The sequence below is a fragment of the Nothobranchius furzeri genome, chromosome 2 (genome assembly GCF_043380555.1).
Source record: "Nothobranchius furzeri strain GRZ-AD chromosome 2, NfurGRZ-RIMD1, whole genome shotgun sequence".
NCBI lineage: Eukaryota > Metazoa > Chordata > Actinopteri > Cyprinodontiformes > Nothobranchiidae > Nothobranchius > Nothobranchius furzeri.
This window is the reverse complement of record NC_091742.1, coordinates 5,516,417-5,539,845: the sequence shown is the minus strand read 5'-3', so window position 1 is coordinate 5,539,845 and position 23,429 is coordinate 5,516,417. Positions and strand designations below refer to the sequence as shown.

The window sequence follows — 23,429 nt, the reverse complement described above, 5'->3', positions numbered from 1 at the left end:
TGGAATAATTATTTTTAATGCTATGGTTTAGTCTAATATTTTAACATACGGATGTTTTTTGCACAATTAAATCTAGTGTAAATTTTATTAGTATACTTTATTCTAGTTATCAGGTGCTAAACAGGACTGATGCATTACTTTTGCAATTGCTGCCCTATAAAAATAAAAGTTCTGTTACTAAGTATTTGAACTTTTAGGATTTTCAGCTGAAGTTTATTTCTTGACTCTTTAACTGACGTTACAGCTTCTTCAGCTGCATCAGCGCTTACTGTTTGACACATTTCTCTACCGCTCATCTTTTTTCAAATGTTTCGTTTAAAGTCTGGCAAATATTTGGAATCGTCTCGTCACTTCCAATCCATACTAAATTCCTGACACTTCCAATGTCTGACTAAATCTCAAACCCATTTCCAAATTACCTGTGACTTAAACCTACTTCAGTTTATTAAAAGCACTCCAGCAGACATTTTTGGTATCTTTTCAGCACCCTTACGTTCTAAAAGCACTAATATTTTGCTGCCTTCATTAAGAGTTTTGTGTGCTTCTGCCATTTATGGAAACTTTCATGTTTAGAGAATCTGAATAAATCTAATGTCACGGGATTACAGAAGAAGAAGAAGAAAATATTATTTCTATAGCGCCTCTCAAGATAAAAATCACGAGGCGCTTCACAAAAACAAAAAAAAATGTAAAAATATAAAAAAGCATTTAGAAAATGTTTTAAAACTATATTTAAAATGAGCAAAAATAGGCAATTGGGATTTAAACAGTTGTTAACACTGCTTACCGTTTTCATCCCTAAGGTGATGATGACTTGCTTCTGCTTGACTGAAGGCTCAACACTAATCTCTCACTGCTCGCTGATAATTCAGCACTTAGCAAAAGCTCATAAACACACGCTGTGTAAGTCATGCTTAGACACATGCATTTAACAAATGAGCTGCTGGAACAACAATGGCTCCGTTATCTTTAAGAGAACTACACAACTAAATAAAACGGGTTTAAAAGTCAATCTGATACATGCAGGGTACGTTTTCTTTGAAGAAAGATAGAAAACTCTTATTGTAATCTCAGAAGTATTATAAACTCCTTTTGCAGCAGCTCATCTGCACACTGCAACCTCCGAAAGAGTCTGTTGTCCCAGAAAACTGCCCTCGGATCAGCAGTCCAGCTCCAACTTATACCGTGGTGATGTATGAGGCCTGACAGCTGAGCAACCCAGCGAGGACTCTGATGAAGAGGGCAGCTCAGAAATGGAGAGCTGTGGGAGATTTCAGAGCTCCTGGGATGCAGACAGGTACACGTTATTTGTCTACCTGTAAATGGAGTCTCAGATCGACACGAAAGGTCTGCAGTATTCTTTGACTTTGCTGCGGTTGCTGCAGAGCAATGGTGTTTGTAGCTGGTGTTGTAGTTTCTCTTTTTTTCCTAGCTAGGCTTCCTGATAAGTTACTGATGGGATGAAAAAAAAATCACAGATCTACAACCTGGACTGGTTCATCACCCTTGTGAAGTTGCTTAGAGGGTCATAAAGAAGGTTGTGTCCTCGGAGGATGTTTGTGGGGTGGTGGTGGAGTCCCACATAAGGGCTTCACGGGCTAACTCCAACCGAAACAAGAGCTATTTATAGCTATTTATAGTGTTCATGCACAAGATCTCAAGGCATAGTCAGGGAGAGGAGAGTGCCTGGGTTGAAAATCTCTCGACGTCCTTGACTCTTGTTCTTCAGTGTACTTTGGAGATATCCCAACTGAGATGAGAGTCAGCTTCTCCAGGTCTAAGGCTGGTTTCTTAGCCAAAAAAGTGGAGTGATCTCTTGCTATCTAGTTTATGAGTGGTGGTCGGACATTCTGAATACAAAAGGTTGAAATAAGTTTCCTAAGTAAGGTGTCCAAGCTTGGCCTTTGGGATTAGGCAAGGAGCTCGGTCATTTAGGGAAAGCTCAAACCTCTTTTCCTCATTTAAAGGAGTCACCTGAAATGGTTTAAGCACTTCCTGGTGTCCTTGTTCTGGAGGTTTACCAGGCTCAAAAATGTGGTTCATTCATTTAATCACTTCAGTTGCAGTGGTCTCTAGTAAGAATGAATGCCTTAGAAGTCTTACTCTGGGGTAAAAAAAAAAAAAAAAAAAAAAAAAGCTCAGATACGCCTATTTGAGGAAATACAAGTCAGCTGGAAGAGAAAGTAGCTTCAAACGAAAGGATTTGGAGTCTTATTTCCTGATTATTGGACATCTCACCTCAGATTGCATAAGAGCAACGTGACTCACTGACTATTTGCTTTGCAACATTGATGTTTTATCTCCACGAATAACACAAGCCTCAAGAAGTTCTGCTGTGTGGTGAAGTTGCTAATGCTAACAGTTAGCTTCTGCTAGTCGAGACATACTCTGCTGATTCCTGGACGCTTAACCAACAACAGCCTTCCCCGTCACGGGTCAAAATGGGTGAGTCCATGAATGTTAAGTGACAGTGTGATGTAGATCTGTCAGGCTTTTCAAGTTCTAAAGTTTTACCGTCTATTTTCTATCAGAAGCTATTGCAGGAGATAGGTGTGGAAGATTTTCATGTTCAGCCTGCAAGAAAAACTCAAGAGTGACCGAGTGTAATCAGAAAAAATCCTTTAAAACATTGTTTTTTTCAGTGATCTACACCTTTAAATAGCCTATCTAGTCTGGGATCACACTGGGATTCTCCAGGAGGTAAAGCGTGATGCCAGGGAGAGAGAAATCAGCGCTTCCTGTTATCATAATCATGGCCTGACCTTGGAATATCGGTAGTAAATGAATGGATAGACGGAATTTGGATCTTAACTTGCTTTCTTGCTGATTCAGTAGCCACATTCTTTGATGTAAGCATTTCAGCTCAACTTTCCTTAATTTTAAGTTACTTTTTTTTTGTAATACTCTAACAGATTTGATTCAACAAAATCAGGAGTCATATCATATTGAATCAATTGCTTATAATATAAAATAAATATATATTTATATATATATTTATATATAGAAAATAGAAAGTTTTTAGCAGGGATGAGAGTGACGAGGCAGAAGAGGAGGGCAGTACTGATGGAGAGAAAGACGAAGAAAATTGATGGCAAGTGTTCCGATGTTTTGACAGACCACAGATCGATTTAAGGCTCAATGCCAAAAAACCTGAATGGTGGCTAAAGCTCTGCAACTATTAATTCTGGAGCAGCTGGCTCTGTGTGTTGGCAGCTCCCAGATCAGCATCACTGGAGGAGGAAATGACACATATGGTGCTGTCAAATAATAAATCAGCCAAGTTTATGCGCACTCGAGGTGATTATAGATTAATGTCACGTGGTTTTGAAACACCTTTGTGCTCATATCTTCAGTTACTGAGAGTCAAATAAAATAACAAAAGGCATTTCTTTTGAAGGGTTGCACATCGCCTGATGTCTTTGATGATAGAGTTTTGAAATAAGATAATCTTGCAAAGAGAAAGAATGGAGTTGTAACTATTTTTGGTCAAATCCTGAAAATAATGTTATGTTTCATAATTTTGCAGTCAGGATTAGTACATTGGTTTATAAACAAAAGAATGTCTTAAATGCTGCACTATAGGGATCAGAAACAGGAGTGTAAACATGGGGAAACACTGAGCAAGAGAAACAGTCTTTTAAAGCCAGATCGGAAATCTAAAAAGAAACGAAGTAAAAATCTTTTATATAACGGCTCCCTAGAAAAAAATCCAGAGGGGCTTCAAGGAGATGTACAGATGGATGTCATCTGCATAAAGATGGTCGTAAATTATTAAAAGAACTCAGGATGGCCGAAGAGGGAGCAGATAGAGGGGGAACAGTAGAGGCTCAAACACAGAACCTTGTAGGACACCATGGGTGAGGGAGGTGGTGGAGGACAGAAACTTGGAGACAGCCACAGAGAAGAATTGCTCAGACAAATAAGAAGAGAGCTGTGCTCAAACATTACTTCTGCAGAGGGGAGCATCCCAGGGAATCACCAAACCACAGAGGAAAAGCCCTACCTAACTGCTAATGCACTCTCAGCCTGGGTGTTTACCTCAAAAAATGACTGTGTAAGCAACTTATTCACCATCCCAAACCTCGCTTCCTTCTCTTCCCAAAGTTTGCTCAGCCTCTGCTCTAATCACGAGCAAGCACATTCCAGCAGAAATGAAGCGGGCCATGAAAATGAGCTTGCCAGGTTTCAGGAATTTCATTACAGGCAACAGGCAGCTGATGTTTTCACACAGGAAAACTTAGCTTGTCATAATTTCTCATTTACCCTGCATCTTCAATCACAGAATATATTTAAATAAATAAATAAACTGCATCTGTCATTTCACCAAAAGAACATTGTGAAATAACTGCAGAGGTTTGTCACTACAGTGCATGCAGTAAAGTATTTTTTAAGTCTCCACAGAGCACATTGTGACCCAGTTCCATCAGGACAAGTGAGTTATAATGCTGAAAAGAGTAAAGTTCCCTCTGCATTGTTGCTTTTGCACTTAAAATTCCTGCAAGTGTCCTACTTCCAAGTTATGTAATCATGATTTATGTTGCATCCTGCTTTGTAAATATTATGTGTGTGTGTGTGTGTGTGTGTGTGTGTGTGTGTGTGTGTGTGTGTGTGTGTGTGTGTGTGTGTGTGTGTGTGTGTGTGTGTGTGTGTGTGTGTGTGTGTGTGTGTGTGTGTGTGTGTGTGTGTGTGTTCAACAGCAGGCGCCACGGTGGCATATAGATCTGCAGCCGTGGGCCAGCGAGAGCCGAGCTCTGGAGGATGAAGCCAAAAGGTTCCTCAGCTATATCACAACCTTACAAGTGAGTCATCATTTAAACACACTCTGCTTCAGTTGTATACAATGTTTTTAATAATTAAATGTTATCTCGCCACTATGCTGCCAATAAGAGGATGTAGATTACTCCTCAATCTTTACTTACATGTTTACATAATTGCAATTGAACGGGATATAATACTGAAACTTTCTTGAAATCACGTCTCAAGATGTGGTTGTTAAAAAAAAGCACATTTCATTGTCAGAGACATTAGGAATTTTCTTTTTAAAACAAAAGCTGAACCTAGATAGTCCTCAAGTCTTTTGCAGAGTTTTTTTTAAGTTAAAAAAAAAACTATTGCTTGGATATCTAAGTATCCTGACCAACAAACACAGAATGCTAACTGCTCAAAGGTATGTCCTCTAAAAAGGATCACAGTCATTCCTATTTAAAAGGTAAATGTAGTCACAGTGCTGTTTGGTTTCTGGGTGTGTGCCACACTGAATAAGAACGATAGACGGACATGACTGCTTCTCAACAAATCAGAAAGACAGTCCTTGAGTTGGAAAAGGGTCGAATGCCTTCTCCCGGTCAGGGATGTGATCCTACCACAATTGGAGAAGTTTAAGTATCTTGGGGTCTTGTTCACAACGAACGAGAGGAAGATGGAACGCAAGATTGATAGACGGATTGGTGCTGCGTCTGCAGTGATGCGGGCGTTGTACCGGTCCGTCGTGGTGAAGAGAGATTTACCGGTCAACCTACAATCCAACCCTCACCGATGCTCACGAGCTTTGGGTAGTGAGCGAATGAATGAGATTGCAGATTCAAGCGGCCAAAATGAGTTTTCTATCTACAGGGTGTCGGGGTTTTCCTTGAGATAGGGTGAGAAGCTCGATCATCCGGGAGGGGCTGGAGTAGACCCGCTGCTCCTCCATATCAAGAGGAGCCAGTTGAAGTGGCATCTGGTTAGGATGCGTCCTGGACGCCTCCCTGGTGAGATTTTCTGGGCACCCCCAACTGGGAGGAGAACCAACCTTGCAAACAGCCAATGTTGCATGGACATGTCTATTTTGGGTTCAGAGGTCCAGACCACGTGTGTAGGATGTCCTAACTAGGTCTTTGCACAGCGGGAAAGGAAGACCCCAAGACATGCTGGAAGGTCTATGTTTCTCGGCCAACAGTAGACACCCTTGTTAAAAGCTAATCATGACTGGAATTTAAGAAAAAGCAAGCAAGCTTCTGGGGAAGATGTCCAATGGAAAAATGAGACAAAGCTTCAGGTTTTTGGCCAAACATGTCAGCTCTGTGTTTAATGCGAATCTATGTCAAGCAGTGTGGAAGGATGCCTCCAGACAGAGTGGAGGAGTGTAGGGGTAAGCTGAAATATCCTTCAACAGGTGTACATGTCTCATTGAGGCCTAGTCCACACGTAGCCGGGGTTTTTTAAAAACTAATATCCGCCCCTCCAAAAACTTGCATCCACACCACCGCGTTTTAAAAGCAAACTCTGTCCACACGTACCCGGATAAATACGTTGTTAAGGACATGCCAGACCTGTAGGCAGCAGTACTTCCCCCGTTCTTAACCTCGTCCTTTGTCTGTGGTCTTCCACAAGGAGCAGTAATTCCACTTGCAAAAACAAACAAGTAGAAAGCGCTTGGACAATTGATGGATCGGGTAGTGACAGAGCGCAGCTCTGAGGGCATCCATGACGCCGGCTAGTGTAAACACAGGTCGCACACGTGATGTCAGCATTTTTTTGTCGCGGAAAGTGACGTTGCGGACCTTAAAACTCCGGTTTTGTCTGTCCACACGCAGATACCCAAAACGGAGAAAACGCAGATCTTCACTTTGGCCGGAGTTTTTAAAAAGATCCGTTTTTGTGTGAAAAAACTCCGTTTTTGTGTGGATGACAGGCCAAAACATAGAAAAATATCTACGTTTTGGCAGATCCCCAGCTACGTGTGGACAGGGCCTGAGTTACAGAAATCATTCAGAAAAGACTAATTTCCAAAACAGAACCCTTAGAGTCCACTTTAGAAACAACAGAATGAAGTCATATCTCTGAGCCCATCATTAAAATAGACTTGGATCTTATTTACATTCCACTCAGGAAGAGCGTTAGTTCTGCTCATCGGCGCTGTATAATTCATTATTCTATTGATTACAACACAGATGGACCTCACAGCAGATCTGTTCTGACCAAATCGATGCACTGCGATGGTTTTGCTTCTTGGTTTGTTTCAGCATTAATTACTGCGAGTCGATTGAGATGTTCTGCGTCATAATTTAAAGATGAAATATTAAGGGACAGAGAGTGTCATTCCCATCATACACCCACAGAGGGAGTTTAGTTTGCATTGTCTGAAAAATAGTCTGGGGTTGTTTTTGTAACGTACCGCGTGTGCTTTGGTTCTATAATGAAACTGGCTTGGGGATAAATCTGCATCTTATCTGTTTTCCTTTCTCACCACGCAGCAGAACAAAGAGTCCTCTGCTCCAAATGACTGAGCATCACCATGTGTCTCTTACAAAGTGAAGCTTCGGCTCGTAATGACTTTGTATGTGTGTGTGTGTGTGTGTGAGAGAGAGAGAGAGAGAGAGAGAGAGAGAGAGAGAGAGAGAGAGAGAGAGAGAGAGAGAGAGAGAGAGAGAGAGAGAGAGAGAGAGAGAGAGAGAACAGAAGGGACAAGGACAAGAACAGGCAGGAAGATGGTGTGTGTTTGTGGGAAGCAGTGAAAGGGAAACTGTCCATCAGTGACAGTGACAGGCGAGGCTGGAAGGAGTCTGTGTGGGAATCACAGCATCCTCGGCTGTAATGCTGACTGACACGGTGTCTGGTGGAAGTGTTCCCACATAGAGACGGCCAGTGACATGACTGTCCAATCACTGGCAGCCAGCATCTTCCATGCACGCATACACACATGTAGTTCAGAAGTGTTTCAACATCTTAAACCGAAATGCGTAGAAGATATGAGGAGTCGATTGGAAAATAATATAGCCCCAAAAAATAAATAAATAGAAATAAAAATACAGCTGAATTTGTCCAAATTTAGCTTCACATAATAATGTTTTTGAAAGAAAATCTATACTTGCAAAGTGAAACCCTAATTATGTTTTAATTACTATGAAATGAATAAAGTTAAAGTAAGCGTTTACTATGCAATCTAAATACACAAAGATAACCGGAGTATGTACACATCTGTCACTGAATCTGCTTCCCATTTGCATAAAGGAATTCTGAGAAGAAGAAAAAAGAATTCTGATATTAAAGTCGGAGATAGGGTGAGGAGCTCGGACATTCGGGAGGGACTCGGAGTAGAACCGCTGCTCCTCCGGATCGAAAGGAGCCAGTTGAGGTGGTTTGGGCATCTGGTCAGGATGCCTCCTGGACGCCTCCCCGGGGAGGTGTTTCGGGCATGTCCTGCCGGCAGGAGGCCCCCGGGTCGACCCAGGACACGTTGGAGAGGTTACATCTCCAATCTGGTCCGGGAACGCCTTGGGGTCCTGCCGGAGGAGCTGGTGGACAAGGCCGGGGAGAGGACGGCCTGGAGCTCCCTAATTGGGATGCTGCCCCTGCGACCCGGACCCGGATAAGCGGAGGAAGACGAAGATGACGAAGACGAAGACATTTTTTCTTATTTTTAGTGGCCGTAATCCTATTACATACATTAGAAGTGAGTCTGACGGTACAATTTTAAATATAAATACTCAGAATAAAACCAACACATTTGTTGAGGGTGGGTGACACCGAGTGCTCCACAGCAACAGAGAGGCCTGGCTGCTTCACTGCAGCTTTTCCTTTCTTAACTGGATTCCGGAGGTAGTTTCTAACTTTTGGGAAGCGGAATTTTATCGGGAGATTATTCCCTTACGTTGCGTCATTGACACCTGCAGTTGGGTGTTCTCATATTCGCTCTGCGTATGTAGCGTTGTTAGCTCGCTAATTTAGACAATAGGTTGATGCACCGAAAGCATTAATTACTGTCACTAACAACCCCCCGTACTGTCCGTCTGCACTCCCCACCCCACCGGAGGTACCAAATCATTTTGAGTTTTACTCAAATACAAATACCGGTGATCCCTCGTTTATCACGGTAGATGCGTTCCAGACCTGGCCGTGATAGGTGAAAATCCGCGAAGTAGGGACACCATATTTACAGTATTTATTTAACAGGTACGTATTCAGTATTCAGACCCTCCCTTTACATAGTACTGTATTTTTACTTGTTTTTTTATAGTTTTATTACAAAAAGTGTATTTTATGATTAAATTGATGAAAAAAAACAGGAATTTCTTGATATTTCGCATAGAAAAATACCGCGAATCGGTGAAAAATACCGCAAATCTGCGAATTTCCCTTGAATAAGGCTCCAAAGAAAAAATCCGCGAAGTCATGAATCCGCAATAAACGAACCGCGAAGTAGCGAGGGATCACTGTACCCCACCCCCCCAACAAATACAGATACAACTTTACACATTTAGATTTGACTTTAAATAAATATTTTAAACATTAATATGATGGTCATCAACATTGCATTCTTGTTTATTTATCATGAAATAGCAATTTAATTTTCTAAATAAGTAAAAGTTTTTAAAAAACAACAACATTTAATTTTCTTTTTGCTTTACAAACGGTGCCCCATGGTAACGGCCGATCTGCCATTCACCTTGATGAAGTTAATTTCAGTGTCGCAACAGTCATCAGCTGAGAGCATTTTAGTGTTAGTTGCATTCTGACATAACAAACATAACAGAGCAATGTTCAAATATGAACGTTTTTTTTTAATGTTGCGACAACTCTGCATGATCCCAATAATTGTTGTGCAACCAGCGCTTTACCAGGCTTATACCTTCATCAGTGTTTGGAGTCAGATTCATACAGAAAGCTTTCTTAAAGCTGCGGAAACAATGTGCGTGCTATAAATGCTGATTTTAAAGTGAATAATAGATGTGATTTTCTACGAGGCTGTCATGAGGAAGCACCAATCACTCGTTTTTAGCCATTTATCCCTGCAAAAACCGTGTGGACTTAAGACTAATGACACAATGGAGAGCAGAGGAGCACTAAAATACACACCTGCTCTTGTGTTTGTGCTTTAATGATATTATACTATATACAGTAATAACAATGGCTTATTGCATCATGTCTGGGTCAATATTGTTCATCTTTCTGCAAACAGACGCTGACATAGATCAAAGAAATCCGACTGCAAAATTCTGAGCATTGACCCCTGTGCTAAACAGTAGTAATGAACACATTTGGTTATATGTAACACAAAAACAAGCACTTTCTTAGTAGATGTAAAAGTCTGCATCGTCCCTGACATTTTTTTCCAAGAAGCCAGATTTTCTAATATATTTATAATTTCTCTAAAGTGTTTCTTCATCATTCGGCCTCTTTTTGAATAATTTTCAGGAAAACCAAATAGCAATATTTTTGTTTTTGTCGTATGTTTGTTTTATCTGTGTGCAAGTTGCCCCCAGTGCTTTGCCTCCAGCTGTTTGTCGTGTTGAATATTCAACTTAATGTGTTCTAACACTGGAGGTCAAACTCGTTCTAGCTGAGGGTCAAGTCCTGTAGCTTTTCAGTGGTAAAATAGCTTTGATTTTGCTCATCCAACCAGGACAAATCAGAGTCAAACCAGCTGTTTGAAGCTCAACAAGGACTCAGTTAGCTCTCGCTCATACACACACACACACGCGTACACTCACACACACAACAACAGCAATGCAGAACCAATCTTTTATGCATAACCAAAAACTCTGCTGTTCTCTTCATGACTTATGCAATGGCTCAGTAAGAAGATTTGAATTTTTGAAGAATCTTCTCCTGCTGAGCACTCGCAGATCTTTTATGTTAGACTCAATAGTCACAACTCAGTGAAACTAATTTCTCAACCAAAACAATCTCAAAACAGCTACTGTTACATGTGTATGTTGTGTTTTCGTGTGCTTAGGTGCCGTGTGATTCCTTGGCTATTAAGGAGGATGCAGCAGACCTGTCCTCTGGTGACTGGGCCGTGTGTCTGGACCCGAAGCACAGCCTGATACACAGAATACAGAACAAGCACTGCAGGGTCTACTCCTTTGGGTGAGTGAGTACAGTCTGATGCAGACAGAACATTACATTTGGAGATAATGTTTTTTTCTTTTTTGGTGCCTGTGTGTGGTGGTTAGCAAAGTATCGCACAAACCACCAGACAGATGAGATTTCTTTCTCAGAAATTAATAATCAAATGTACAGCTACTTCTGATTTTCTTTTGGAGTACACTGCATTCAGTTTGTCTGAAACAACAAAAACATTTACATACATAGAAAATTACTAAACCATTCAGATATTAGACTAAAACCTGAGGGGTCTTGGCAGAGCACTACTGGGATATTTTTTTTAGACTTTGCTAACAACTTCCTCGATCTAAGTCATGTCTGTTGGTAAAATATCTAATGCAAGGGTGTCAAATATATGTCCCATGGGCCAAACCCAGTCTGCTAAGGGGTTCCATGCGGCCAGCTGGATCCCTTTTCAAAGGAAAAAAATGCATGAAAATATGAGCTCAACATTACTCCACTAGGGGGCGCATATGGCGCTTACACGTTAGCGATGAGGAATAACTAGAAATATCCTGAAGAATTTTTAAAAAGGGACCTGCCACCTCTGCGATGGGCTGGCTCTCTGTCCGGGGTGTACCCCGCCTACTTGCCCGTTGACTGCTGGAGACAGGCACCAGCCCCCTCGCGACCCTATGTGGACTAAGCGGGTTCAAAAGATGGATGGATGGATGGATGGATGGATGGATGGATGGATGGACGGACGGATGGATGGATGGATGGATGGATGGATGGATGGATGGTTGGATGGATGGATGGATGGATGGATGGATGGATGGATGGATGGATGGATGGATGGTTGGATGGATGGATGGATGGATGGATGGATGGATGGATGGACCTGCCACCTAGCACAAGACAATGCTAATGCAAATGTAAAAAAGGTTTGAAAGGGTAGCTCAATCTGCCCCAAACTGAGACATTTTTCAAAGTTTTTTGCTAATTATTTTGCTATGAGAAATCGGATCGTTTAGAAAAGTAACAGCAGACCTCCCACGGCCAAGCCCCTCATTCTGATGTGTAATTTGTGGGGGTGCACGCTGCTGTTGGAGCCACATTAACGTCCGCAGAAGAATAAAGGCGATTAATGTCAAATTTCCACCCGGTGCATAACAACAAGGGCCCTGCTTGCTGCAGCTGCAGGTCCCTTAACTAGAAAATTCCTGAGGAAATTTTAAAAAGGGTCCTGCGGGTGATGTTGGGGGGAAAAACCCAATATCATGATATTTGTGTAACATTTGGGGGATCACCCCAAAGTTGTGACATATCACTTTTTCCTCAGTCAAGCCGGTAGTTTTGATGTATTATTTGTGAGGATGCACGCTCCTAATCAAGAGACCATTTCCTCTGGTGAAGAAGAATATGTGGCTACACATGAAGTACGTAGGAGTTTTAACTGGTCTGGCAGATGGAGACATGTACACACCCAAAATGAGAACATTTCCAAAGTTTTTGCTAATTATTTAGCCATGGTAAATCAAAACGCTTACAAAAGTAACAGTTAATAGCAATAGTTTCTCACCCAGTAAAAGGGAAAAAATCAGACACACTAAAATATGTTTTAGAATTAAAAACACCACCCAATAATTTCAAACTGAGAACATTAAAAAACTCCCCAAAAGTAGCTCCTCGTGAATCAGGCCTAAATTCGTTTGTAAAGGTTTATTTTTCCTACATCTTCCCGTTGATGCAGGTTTTCCTTTTTCTCGTCAACAAAAACAGTAAAATATACTAGTAATGGTACTCTCTAATGAAGCAGGGTTTAATTCCCTGTGGCGCCCTGCTGATTGTACTGACAAACAAAAGCATTTTCATTTCATGATGTTTAAATCACAATTCATTCATTACGTTATCAATGTGTGAGCCGTGTTTGCTAATAGCCTCATGAAAATCAATGAACTGTCTTTAATGACAAAATTCAAATATAGTCAACATTCGTATAAACGCCTCGGGAGTTGTTCTCAAAAAGCTGAATTTTAGTGATCAGTAGTAAATATTCTAAACTGTATTTCTTTGTATTGTGGTTACCAAATATAATCTATCAGATTAGCATTGGAAACTGCAACTGGACTTGGGTATTCTGTAGGGATATCTGAGATTATTGATGGATATTGGCATTAAAATGCATTATCGGAAATTATCTATATCAGTTTTTACTGTTTTCTTGACACACCATAGTATTAACAGATCACATTCAACATTAATATCACGATTTTACCTGAACCAACATAACTCTTTCATTTCTCAGAATATGTAGTAGGTCATCGCCCTCACCAATAAACCTATGAATTGTTGTGGCAAAGTCCTTGTCAGGCTTAGTTTAAAAGCTAATGGTTATTTATCCAATGAATGATTTGGGGTTATAAGTAATAATCAATGTAAAGACAATCCTTAAATGTCATTATAATGGAAAATTATAATGGGAGCACAATTTCTCTAAAGTTAAATAAACCAGATTATCGAGGTATTTGACCTTCTTGAACCTTGAGATACAATCAGTCTCAGTATGCTGCAGATCAGCTTGGCCTGTTGGTGCCATTGTTTCTCCCACCATGCCACGGGTTAGCAGAGGTATAAAAGGATTTCTTTTCTCTGCAGGCAGAAAGCTTATTAGACTGACTGTTGAGAGAAAAGCACAGGTGTGCTGAGAGTGTCAGCAGGGGTTGGTGCACTGATGTTTCAGGCTTCCTGATTGGTCAAGCATCACAGTCACTGACTAATACCACTTGACAAGGATGCACACCCAAAATTCGACGTGCATATTTTTGTGAGATTTCAAACATAAGAGAAAAAAGGCAAAACCCTGTTAGGAGTGTCTATGTTTAGCTACTGAGCAAGTCCACTCCATGTGCAGATCCAGCTCATTTGCTTCCTGTTTAACGAGGCGTGGACAGATTTGCCCGGGCACGATGAGCAGCTGCTCTCTGATTGGTTTGTTGCTTGTTGCATGTGAAGCAGAGTAGTTTCTGGATGTTTTAGTACACGAAAACCCAGTTATCCACCTTTTTCCTATCTAAAATGTATGTGGAGGCGTATCAGTGTTTAATGTAGCGATGCACATGTCAATACCATCTCCTTTGGAGTCACATGGTTTAGTAATTTTCAGAATTTTATTTAATATTTTAAAAGAAGCAAATAAGCAGCAGAAAACACTAAAGAAAGCCCTGTTCTAATTAAAGCCTGGTTCACATGAGGACCAGAAACTGAAAATAAACTTTTTTTTACACTCTGCTTGAGAAAGAAAATGAGTGAAACTCCTCAGGGTTTAATTTGTGGAAAATAACAGAAAAGGTTTACAAAAAGGGTCCACACATACATAAAGTAAGAGTTTGGTTTTTCCTCAAGCTCGTTTCCTCCATGTCTTATTTTATTCTAAATGACACCTAAGTTTCTTAAACAGGAACCTAAACAAATTCTAGGGCTATAAACACAGAATGTTAACAAGAAAGACTGAATCAAATCATTGCATGAAGTAAGGAATGCTGGTTTATCCGGTTACCATAGCACCACCGACTAAATCTCTGGACGCAAATGAAAAACCAGCAGCTTCCAGCTACATCAGAGGAGTTCATGTTTGGTCAACTTAAAGACAACAGAAGAGCAAAGTGCCATCCCTCTGGGTTTTGTTTAAGCAGATGGACCGACTGAGACAGATTTCCCCCACTTAGATAAGAATAACTTATTTTTGTTTAAATGTTTAAGTAGAAAATGGTTTTCTTTTAAAACACTAGGCCTTTCATCGTCCATCTTCACCCGCTTATCCAGAGTCGGCTCACAGGGGCAGCAGCCTAAGCAGGGAGGCCCAGACTTCCCTCTCCCCAGCCACCTGGGCCAGCTCTTCCAGGGGGATCCCAAAGTGCTCCCTGGCCAGTCCGAGAAACACGTTCCCTCAAGTGTGTCCTGGGCCTTCTGGTTGACGTGCCCAGAGAACCTCACCAGGGAGGCGTCCAGCAGGGATTCTAACCAGAAGCCACCTCAACTGGCTCCTCTCGATGTGGAGGAGCAGCAAATCTACTCCGAAACTCCCCTCCTACGAACTTCCCTACCGCTATGGGAGAGCCCAGACACCCTGTGGATAAAACTCGTTTCGGCCACTTGTATCCGTGATCTCATTCTTTCGGTCACTACCCAAAGCTTATGACCATTGGTGAGAGTTGGAACGTAGATTGGTAGATCTAGAGCTTCACTTTTGCCTTCGAGCTCAGCTCTCCCTTCACCACGACAGGCCAACAATGCCCGCATCACTGCAGGTGCAGTACCAATCTGCCTATCGATCACACGTTCCATCTTTCCCTCTCTCGTGAACAGACTTTTTATCATTTAAAATGGAAAACATTGTAGCGTCATGAAGGGACTGTTTTCCACCTATGTCAACACTTTTGCACTGATATAGAGAAGGGAATACCTTTCTTTGATTTTCCGTTCTATTTAGCACTTCAAAGATCACACAAGCTGTCATTAGCTTCCTCCTCTTTTTCCTGGACAACAACCGACTTGTCTTGAACCGGCATGAGCAATGGAAGCTCTTTGAAATTGGTCCACAACCTTCCTAGCAGACTGAAGGCCATGCCGATTCAAATTTAGAACACTTATGTAGGCTAAAGCACAGTAGGGAAAATAAAAATACCTGCACTTCATCATAAATGGACCATGCATATGCTAATGTGAGAAGGCAGAGACTGTGGTTTCAGGGAGAAAAGGGAATTTGAGCTGTAGCGTCTGTCTGACATGCAGTAAGGGCAAAAAGTAGAACCTGACACTTGGTGCTTGTTAACTAGTTTACAAGTCCTCCTTCGAAAGGTTTACAGCTTCCAGACAGTGTGATGACAGGCAGATTCGAAGCTCACTGGTTGATTAAGACCTTTGGGTGTTTGTGAGCAGCCACCACATGCACAAAAATGTCTTCTCGTGTTGTTTCTACAACAAATTGCTCAATGTTAGAAATAGATTTTCCTCTCAAACACACCTCTGGTATAAGGCCTGTCATCAGCCAAGTCGCTGCACTGATTCTCCCCAGAGAATCGCAAACAGTCAATGAAATATTTAGAGTTGCAAAAAGAAACACGTTTGCATCCGAATCCCTCACATCTACTCATCATACTGCAAGCAGGATGCATTCGGGGACCAAAATTCTCATCTTTAAAAAGAAATGCTTCCTTACTGTCATGCAGGGTAAAGTCACAGCATGGATGAGAGGTGAGGGGAATTTGGAGAGAAAAGCTTGAACTTTTTCCTCTAGGACTTCTATTAAAAACCACAACATTAGCATCCGTCTTTATGCTGATGATTGTCAGCTTTATTTGCCAGTTCAGCAGGGATCTCAGGGTAACGTACGGCAGTAGGTGGACTGCAGCCAGGAAGTGACTCTCTGGATGCCGTCTACTTTTCTGGCTCTCAATGAGGGCAAAACAGAAATAATCGTTAATTAGTCAAATAACCACCAGCCCCACGGTTGGACCTTTTAATGCTCCTCCCTACATCAAATCTTTACTAACAGATTTGGCTGTCAAATTACACCCCGCTTTAAAATTTGATGTGCAGGTGAATTCAGTTGTTCATTAATTATTTATTTATTTCCAGTTGAGACACTTAGCCAAGAATAAGTTGATCCTGACAAAACAGGAGCTGGAAATTGTTACACTTTTATCATGTGTAGACTGGACTATTGCAATTTCCTGGATGCCAGTGTTCTGACAGACTACCATACATATCAGAGCAGCATACAGATTATGTGCACAAAAAACAGACACCTTCTGAGGAGCAAAGTACAAGGAAAATGTTTGTTAATTATGTTCATAATGGTTTACTTTTGTTTAAACTTTTAGGGGAAAAAAAGCTTTAACCCTTTGGAGGCAGGTGTTGCAGATTTGCTGCGTTAAAACCTACCTACCTGGTTACTCCACACACGTATTTCATGAGCATTTTTTAACTCAGAAGTACCCCTGAAGGTCTCAGTTGTTCGTTCTTTTATCAAAACTTATTTTGAGCCTGAGAGGGTAAAAATATATTAAACTGACAAGTCAGGATGTCATACGGATGCTAAAACAAAGTGTATGATGATCTGACAGGTAAGCTGGCCCATCACAATGTCATACAACAACAAAAAAAAAAAGTATGATAATCCGACAGCATATGCTTGGCTGACAGACGTGCAGTAAAATAGATATATGCTGTAATACACATATGCCGATCTGACAACGTATGGTGATTGGACAGAACGCTGGCTGCCTTGGACTGGTTACCAGTGAAATATCTCACTCTGCTTGAAATCTGGGTCTTTGGTTTTAACTCTGCCTGCATCAGCGGAACAATATTTAACCTCACTTGTGAACCCGTTACATTGCTGCAGGATCTCGGCTCGGCGTGACCCTTTAGTGGTTCCTCAGTCAAAACTCAAGTTTAGGGGGTGATTGTGCTTTTTCAGTTATGGGTCCTAGTCTCTGGACCCAGCTTCCATCTGAGATAAAACAGTTCACATCCCATTTTCAAAGCCAGAATAAAGCTTTATTGTAGACTACTTTTTTAGTTTTATTCATGTTTTTAATGTTTTATCTGACTGCTCTTTGGACTTATTGCTTTTTATTCTTTTATTGTTTGTTTTTGGTGTTTTTATGCTTTCATTTTACTGGAATGTTGCTTTTACGTTGTTTTTAGGTGTCTCTGCATTATGCACAGCACCTTGGGCCTCGTTGACTGGAGGCAGGAAGGAGCTTCATAAATAAAAAATTCTATTCAAAAAGGAAGAACAATGAGAAAACTGTGGAATATGTGAAGGGAGAGAGCAGCAACTAGGGGCGATGTTGAAGGGACATAAAAGGACAGAGGACTGCGTGAGATTTATTCAAACATCAGGTAGTTTGAAGAAATTATGAGATGAATACATGAAAATCATCAGAGAAGCATGAGAACAAGTGAAGTCTACCGCATCTGTGTGCATCACATCTCATTTTCAGAAGGCGAGAACTTATTTAATCAAAAAGCTACAGTTCTGCATTAACTTATCCCTGTCTGATATTTTAAATGAGTTTTCACACATTTGCAGTTTTCTTTTTGACAGGAACCCTCACTGTGGGCCAGAGAATGAGATTATTAGTCATCTTAATAAACAAGTCCATTTTAAAGTGCATGGTTTCACTAATATAATAAGAAGGGTTGATTCTCATGGCAAACTTTTTGTGCAACAACTGGTGATGAGCCTCTGATGTCATTGTAGAGGCCTTCTGTCCAACTCTTCATAACAGATTTGTTTAAATTGGGCTACATCGGAGGGCTTTTCAGCATGGATGACTTGTTTAAGGTCATGAATGTTTACATTTCTTGTGTTAAATTGTGCACAAGCTGTCCACGTGCGGTGACCCAGACTTTCTTGTCTTGCGAGGGTTTCAGGTTGGGAGTGGACAACAAGTCACTGGAGCGCTTTCTCTCCGGATCAGGATGCGAAGTCCACTGCTTCGATCCGAGCCTGGAGCAGCTTCACATGCAGAAAGCTAAAATGTGGTTCCATCGTCTCTCCTTGCACTGGAGGGATCCCAACCCATCCGTCGTCCACAAGCACCAGCATCCAAACACCAAGAAGCTCGCCACCATCTTTAACAATTTTGGCCACAGGAACGTAAGCAGCAGTTAATTCTACTCAAATTCAAAGATACTTTATTAATCCCAGAGGGAAATTAGAGTTTCAGTGCACACAATTCTGAGATCAGTCATACATAGACACATGACAAGAATTGGTGACTGCGGTCATTCGCAACACGAGTCGCGCTACCGTAATAGAGATCAGAGGGTTACGAGGATTGGTTCAGGTGGAGGAAAAAAAAGGCACTTCAGAGTTACCCTCCACAGGGAGGGCAGCTTTGCAATGCAAAAAACCCCACCTCAGACAGATATGCAACAGACTTCAGACATCACACAACACAAGTGTCCACTAGGTGGGGTGGTGGGTTTGGGACTCTCCGCACGTCAGTTCCTGCAACCACGATAAGAAGCGCATGCCACCTCAGTCTGGGCAGGGGAAGGAGGTTGTTGAGGTTTGGAGGGCACAGTGACTCCTGGAACGATTCAGCGGCCTTCACAGCCCACAGTCCTGCCCAGGTTGGGATAGGAGACAGAGTTGCCATAGCAGCGGCAGCATTCCACATTCCTTCTGAGGGGGAAGTATTCGTTGCAGCCTTACAGGCTCACGGGCACCAGATTCAGATTAGAAATTGTTTTGGGGCCAGACAGAGATAATTTCCTCTCTGTCTTAGAGTTCCGCTGGTCTTCAACCTCTCAAAATCCCAATAATGGACATTAATCTATCCCAATCCGTGCTGATTCGTCCACTCTCTCCTTGATGGCATCCATCTTTTGTGCCAAAGCATGAATCTCAGCCAAAGGTCCAAGCTTACGATTCATCTAGACAATTATGTGAGTCTGTGAATTCACAGCGCGGTGTAATCCATCCCTGAGCTCGGGGAGAGCGCCAATATTCGTCGACAGCTCGTTAATTTTCCGGTAAGCCAGGTAACCGCTCAGGCCAAAACAGCGGGAATCCCGACACCAAAACGACGAATATCCAAACGTCTTCAGAATCCTCTACAGACAGCTGAGAGAGGCAAATCAGCTTCCACTGTTTCCAGGAGTCCATGATATGACCAGCTGGGTCTGTCCCAGAGGGACAACCGGGAGCCCCTTGTCCCGTTCTCATCGTTGAAAATTTTTTATCAATCGCCTTAAGTGACCAGCTGACCAGATCCACTTTAGTAATTTCAGTTTCCAGTTTCCAGAAAAAATGCAGAAGCAGCCGTGCACCCAAAGACAGACAAAGAGCCTCGAGAGTAAGATAGGGAGGAGAAGAGGAAAAAAGCATCTGCACTCTCCAAGAGCCGGAAGAAAGGAGTTGGCAACTCTTCTAGGCTCTCCGAGTTTCTAGTCCATCCTAGTCAGAGAAGAATCTGCATTCATGATTAGTTTTACACACGCCAAGCCCACTGAAGCATGCACACCAATGAACACGTTTAACGTCACTCAACCCAGCAGGATGTCTTCTCCTCGCTTGGTTTTTCTATCACGACAGGAAACAAATTCAGTTTAAGATCCATCCAAGAGTGACTAAAGATTTTATTACAGCTGAAATAATTCTATTTAAATTCCCATTCTGATTCTGATTTAGTACAACCACTGAAGCTTGCACCACTTTTAGCTAAGCTGTTTTGACGAGTGGTCACGATTCAAAATGAACACCTGTGGAGGAGTTAGCTGCTCTGCTAAAGCAGCTCATTTTAATAATGACTGAAGCAGCTCAGCAGTTCAAGCTCAGGAAATAACAAAAGATCCTTTCCAAATGTTCCCATGAATTAAGAAATCTACAAACTTTGTACTGATATTTAAAAAAAAGGTTTTCTGGTGACCAAAGATGCTTAGAAAAATGTGTGCAGTCCTTAGAGTATGTGTGGGCTTGTGAACTGTTTCATAGATGACAGTACTCACCTGCTTTAGATGCACAACCTCATAATGGGGTTTTAGTGTGGGTACTCTGTGTGCCAGAGGAGCACATGGAGGAGGCAGCAGCAGAACAGTTTCTTCTCAAAAGCTTGTGCTCTGAGACAGGATGTAAGCAGTTATTCCAAAAGGTCAACATATGCATTTGTGCACATGTTTTTTCTGGGTTGAATAAAAAAATGACTCATTTATGGAGCTCTGGTGACCAGATGAGACAGCGGGCCCACCACAAATGTCACTTGCATTAAGCCGGATCTTATTTAAAGAAAAATAAACGTCCATTGGACAAGTGATTTTTGCCAGAAAGCTGATACAAAAATGTATCATTTATTTATTTTGTAGTTAACAGTAAAATGTTAAAGTCACACAGAGCAGTTTCCTGCTTCTCTGCCCTATTGGTTGAAAGTGGAATTACAACAGCCGTGAACAACCACTGCAACCACAGACATGAATACGTTGACACCCTATTGGTCGCTGGAGAGTGTAACTGCATTGTCGCCATATTGGGTGGGTTCCTCAATCTCCAACACATTAGAAACCCAACTGGAGTAAACACAGAGGGAGCAACTATGCCCATTTTTTGTGCAGCTTACGGTTGCAACAGCCACCTGACATTTTTTTTGCCTACCTGTTAGGATTTTATATTTTAATTTATTTTATTTAATAACATTTATTTTTTAACTAGTATGCCATACCATATGTTTGATTTGTGAAAAAGCATAATAAAATGTGTTTTTTAGTTGGGTAAGCACCTTCTTCAGTAGAAAAAATGCAGTGGTGGCGAATGGAGACCCATGCAAGATGGCGACCTTCTGCTACACTAGCTCCAATAGTTAGTGCTAGTCCACAGGGTGTCTACGTATATGTCTGTGCCTGCAACAGCCTACTATAGTTAGCGCTAACAATGAGCTAACACTAACACGAACCAACAAATACAAAAAAATAAATAACAAAGTAAAAAGATCCACACTGTTGAACAAAACATATTATCACTTACAAGTCTAGTAACAACAGAGCCAGGTCACTATCAGTCCGTGATTTTGTAGCCTCCTTTAGCCACGCCAATTTTCACTCCGGTTTCAGCATTTTGCGTCACCTCCAAAGACGTTACTCTCTTACTTTTACTTCCAGGCTCCGCCATGATGCTTAAAATGCTAACCTCTAGCATAACAGCTAACAGCTGCAAAGCAGGTTAAGAGCTCCCCCACTGCACAAAACTATCAAGTGTGGTTTTTGGTCATCAGTGGTGTCAAATATGAAACTGGTCACGTTTTTAACTCAACAATCACTGAGATCAATGTTAATGGTCTAGCCTAAAGTTTAAAAAACAATATGTTGCTTCTTTTTAAAAGTCACTGAAACATAAACTTGTAATTTTAGGGTAGTCTATTCTATTAATCTAAATACATGAAGGTTGCAGATCTATCCTACAGAACAGTTTATTTGAAAGCTTTTAGCATTTACTAAAAAAATTAAAAATTAGAGTTCCAAGGCTTGCTAAGCTAAAAGTCTTTCGTCTGAATCCTTCACCGTCTCTGAGGCCATTGTCAGATATTCTCCACAAATATTAACCATGACTGAAAATTACTTAAGAGATGGTCATCTTAAAAACAAAGTTATCTAACTTTATTCGTGTTAATGTCTTAATCTCCCATTAGATGATTTAAGGTGAAAAAGAGCCTTGGTGAGCCTCCAGGGCACAAAATGTTTCAAATTAAAAATGTAAAAGTTTAAGCAGTCAGGTGAAAAAAGTCAAGATCCTAAAAATATGCATTTACCTTTGAGTCTATCTACATAAATGTGACCTCAGGGTGGTATTAACATTAATCTTAGGAAGAAATTCCTCCCTATTCTGTCACAGCAAGCCTTGTCAAGCTGTGATTTAGCTCAATCCATCATCAACACACTAAAGCCAAGCTTCACGAACTCGTTTACATCTTTTAATAGCTTTTGCATTCAACACCTCTTAGCTTCAGGGTTATTCTAATATGCTGCAATAGCCAAAACCAAAATAAGATGCTCTAAAAAAAAACATCTTTCTTGTTTTAGGTGGATGTTCTAAAAGCAGACATGGAGAGTGCAGAGTGGAAGATTCTGGAGAATTTGGTCCTCGAAGGGATCCTGGACTCCGTGGGTCAGCTGTTGTTGGAGCTTCACCTGCACTGGGCGGGCTTCGAGGTGGGCGGTGATGACCCGTCGGTGGTGCGGTTCTGGTTTAGCCTGCTTAAAGAACTTGAACGAGCCGACTTCCACCTCTTTCACGTTCACAGTGACTCGGCCAAACCTCATCTCTTTCTGCAGAAGAATATTCTGAACGCAAGCAGCTCTTACACGCTGAGCTGGGTTAACACACGGTGGAAAACCATTAAGGATACCAGATAAATACAAGAAATTGATCATTTTAATAAAAATGCTAATAGTTTTGGAATGAAGCTGCCCTTCATTATGGCATGACCATTTTTATTTTTACTAAGCTCAGTGCTCCTGCTGTTCGTCCTCTCCTGGCCCGTAATGACCCCTGCTGTGCAGTGGGGCAGGCTAATTGCCTCCAGAGACTCAGTGTTTCTCCTTTCAGAGGCTGTCCTGTTGGCTACATGTCAGCCTGAGTCAGGCTCCATCATCGAGATGAGCTCCACGCCTGGCTCAGAGCCAGAAGGTCCCAGCTGATATTAAACAGCCGGGGCCCAGACACAGCATACAGACAGCAGTCAGCACGCTCTTATTTTGAAGGACGGAACTCTGACAGGGAGCCAAGATAATGGCTGCACAGAATGAAAGTCACAGAATACAAAAATTCCTTCCGAGTAAAACAACTACAAATAGTTAGTCCAAGTAAAAATCCTAAATATAATCACTGAGGACGAAGTTGTTGCACAATGTATCCTGCTGCTGATGTGGGACTGCCAGTTCTGCTGAATTATTCCAAATCCAGATTTATTTCAAAGTAAAAGCACCATAATTTATGTTTACTGAAAGTAGGAAACTGCTGCCAAATCATTGTTAACTTTAAAGGACCCTTTTAAGTCTTGAGCTTAAACTCTTTACCAAACATAATGAGATTTAGCTTCAGTTCACGACCA

At 41.5% G+C, this 23,429-nt stretch overlaps 1 protein-coding gene across 2 annotated transcripts in view; it reads left to right on the top strand.

Moving 5' to 3' along the window:
* Positions 1 to 22,770, top strand: part of mettl24 (methyltransferase like 24) — a 54,766-nt gene extending 31,996 nt beyond the window's left edge. Inside the window, exons 2-5 of one of the 2 annotated variants that reach the window (XM_054747970.2) lie at positions 4,701 to 4,799; positions 10,718 to 10,851; positions 18,256 to 18,481; positions 22,399 to 22,770. In XM_054747970.2, the coding sequence (XP_054603945.2) occupies positions 4,701 to 4,799; positions 10,718 to 10,851; positions 18,256 to 18,481; positions 22,399 to 22,731 (792 nt within the window). In that variant the 3' untranslated portion in view covers positions 22,732 to 22,770. Of the gene's footprint in view, positions 1 to 4,697; positions 4,800 to 10,717; positions 10,852 to 18,255; positions 18,482 to 22,398 lie in introns of both variants that reach the window. The other variant, XM_054747969.2, reaches the window with a different exon arrangement.
* The last annotated feature ends 659 nt before the right edge of the window (positions 22,771 to 23,429 follow it).